General features: G+C 63.9%; 1 protein-coding gene across 1 annotated transcript in view; it reads left to right on the top strand.

Moving 5' to 3' along the window:
- LOC103780156 (factor XIIa inhibitor-like) overlaps nt 1-633 on the top strand; it is a gene marked incomplete at its 3' end in the record, with an annotated part of 1,034 nt that extends 401 nt beyond the window's left edge. The window contains 2 exon segments of the mRNA XM_008947807.1: nt 14-161; nt 496-633. Coding sequence (XP_008946055.1) covers nt 14-161; nt 496-633 — 286 coding nt within the window.
- Nucleotides 634-690: the final 57 nt, after the last annotated feature.

The raw sequence follows: 690 nt of genomic DNA, 5'->3' as shown, positions 1-690 counted from the left end.
GTGCGGGGCTCCCACGGAGTAGCAGCGGGCAGCTGTGGCTGAGGCGCTGGGCACCTTTGCTCTGCTCTTCTACCAGCACATGGCGGAGGCTGCCCAGCCTGATACCAACCTGCTCTTCTCCCCCATCACCGTCGCCATGGGGCTCTCGCACCTCCTGCTGGGTGAGGGGCTGCCTGCAAGAACTGCCACCACCATGGGCACTACTGCGGGCAGGCCATGGGCATCGTGGGCATCACTGTGGGATCTAACATTAGCACTGCTGTGGGCACTGCCATGGGCTCTGCCATGGGCTCTGCCATGGGCATCACTGTGGGTTCTGCTGTGGGCTCTACTATTGGCACTGCTGTGGGCACCACCATGGGCATTGCTGTGGGTGCTGCTTTCATGACTGCTGTGGGCACCACTGTGGGTACCACCCGTGTCTCCATAGCTGCCCCAGCTTGAAGCAGTGGACACACCTAAAGGCACCTTTCTGAGCTTCCCCTGTGCTCACAGGCGCCCGTGGTGAGACCCGTGAGCGTCTGGGTGCCATTCTGGCGTACCCACCGGAGCTGGGCTGCGTGCCCGGTGCCCTGCGTCAGCTCACCAGCACGCCTGGCATCTTCTCTGCCGCACAGATCTTCCACGACCCAGGTGAGGCAGGTACCCGGGTGCCAGCAGGACCACCAATGCCAGGCTGGCCCGGGGCTG

The sequence above is a fragment of the Merops nubicus genome, unplaced genomic scaffold (assembly GCF_000691845.1).
Source record: "Merops nubicus isolate BGI_N331 unplaced genomic scaffold, ASM69184v1 scaffold27279, whole genome shotgun sequence".
Lineage (NCBI taxonomy): Eukaryota > Metazoa > Chordata > Aves > Coraciiformes > Meropidae > Merops > Merops nubicus.
The sequence above is the reverse complement of the archived record's forward strand: the minus strand, read 5'-3'. Positions and strand labels throughout refer to the sequence as shown.